The sequence below is a fragment of the Trypanosoma equiperdum genome, assembly GCF_001457755.1.
Source record: "Trypanosoma equiperdum strain OVI genome assembly, contig: ctg_596, whole genome shotgun sequence".
Taxonomy (NCBI): domain Eukaryota; phylum Euglenozoa; class Kinetoplastea; order Trypanosomatida; family Trypanosomatidae; genus Trypanosoma; species Trypanosoma equiperdum.
Window position 1 is genome coordinate 4,575 of NW_027124527.1, and position 1,716 is coordinate 6,290.

The 1,716-nt window shown below is 52.9% G+C and overlaps 1 protein-coding gene across 1 annotated transcript; it reads left to right on the forward strand.

The window, feature by feature from the left end:
* Positions 1–33: 33 nt before the first annotated feature.
* TEOVI_000270800 (RNasePH-like protein) lies at positions 34–1,227 on the forward strand (the record flags this gene model as incomplete). The annotated part of the gene is made up of 1 exon (XM_067225742.1): positions 34–1,227. The coding sequence occupies one exon, from the start codon at positions 34–36 to the stop codon at positions 1,225–1,227; it is 1,194 nt and encodes a 397-aa protein (XP_067081843.1).
* Between the last annotated feature and the right edge of the window lie 489 nt (positions 1,228–1,716).

The window sequence follows — 1,716 nt, forward strand, 5'->3', positions numbered from 1 at the left end:
TGTATTGAGCGTCGGCATAACCGTTAGCACAGAATGCAGTTTGGCCCTGTTGTCAGTGAGGCGGAAATACGGACGGTGCAGGACGGCATTGCAAACGGTGTTCGCAGTGACGGCCGATCCCTTACGCAGCGCCGTCCCTTCACCGTTGTGACTAACCGCGGCTCAACCACACATTTTGAAGGCAGTAGTGTTGAGGTGCATTGCGATGGTACCACTGTTGTGGCCGCTGCAACACCGTCAGTTGTGGAACTGGACATCGACCGCGGCCAGGCACCGCGTGGCTCATTGTTTGTCAACATCGATGCCGTTCCCGCTGTGGTGGAGCATTACGCGCAATCGGTGCGAAATAACAGCGCCCGCTACCGTCAAGCCTTCCTTTCCTTCTTAGCAACGGCCATCCGTCAAACGTTCGGGGCACAAGGCGTTACGGCTGAGGAGCGGCAGCAGCAACTGGGAATTGCGGAGGCGGAGATTATTGCTGATGAGGGAGATGATGAACAAAGGGAGGGTGCCTTCGGGGGAAGAGGCGCAGCAGAGGAGAAGCCGGTGGAAGAGACTGCGGAACAACGGGTGGATTGTTGCGGATTTCCCGGTGAACAATTGTATATTGGAGGGGGATATGCTTTTCGTATTGATGTGGACGCGCATGTACTGCAGGCTCATGGGGGGAGTTTGGCCTCCATCGTGGCGCTAGCGGTGCATGCTGCACTCAAAACTGTACGACTACCAAGTGTTACCCTTCACGAAGCCTCCGCCGGGTTTTCACTGGAAGTGGACTACAGTAAACCGTATGCCACAGCAGTAAATTGGAGTCGGCTACCGGTGTTGAGTGTTGTGCATGTGTCGCCCACGCGGCATTATGTGGTGGATCCAACGCGGTTGGAGGAGTTGGCGCTGCCGCAGCAGTTGCGTGTGGCAGTCAACAGCTTCGGGCAAGTGTTTCACATGCGATTTCAGCAGTTGCCTTCGCGCCGCGGGAATGCCATGCGACTTATTCGCAGTCCGCGGGAGGAAGCTGGAAAGGATAACAGTAACGATAATAGCGAGCGCGATGTTGATGGTGATGATGTGGACGACAGTAGTCGAAGAGGTTTTGATGCCGGTGTTAAGGGAACGGTGGGTGGGATGAATATGCCCGACATGGCGGCAGTTCTGCACGCGGCTGTTCACATTTCACAGGCCGTCATTGCAGAGTGCGACGAGGCACTTGCGGGGAGTAGTGGGTAAAAGGAAAGTCGTACAAGATAGGCCGCAATGAAACAGGCACTCAATAGCAAAGACGGAAGGTGAAACACGCAGAATGAAGGACAATTTATGTGATGTGTCGCGGCTGTAAACTGAGCCTCCTGTATTTCTCTTGCATATTATAAGAATGTAAACGCAAAGGTTCCCGTCTCGTCTTTTGAGTCGCTTCGCCATCTATTTTTTCCCCTTGTTAAATGGTGATGTTGTGGTTTATGCACCGATTAACTTCTTTTCCCTCCGTAGTTTCACCGACTCTCCCATTTTATTTTATTTTATTGCGTCTCTTTCCCATCACTGGGTTTCCCTCGTTACTTCGACTGCGCCCCTTCCCCCCCCCCTCTTTCTTTTCTTTTTCCCCCTTGCTCATCATATAGATATCACGAAGGGTGGCTGATGTGTTAGTTCCGCAGCGCCGCATTCGGTTTCATTACATCCTTTAGGTTGTGTGTGTGTGTGTGTGTGTGTGTGTGT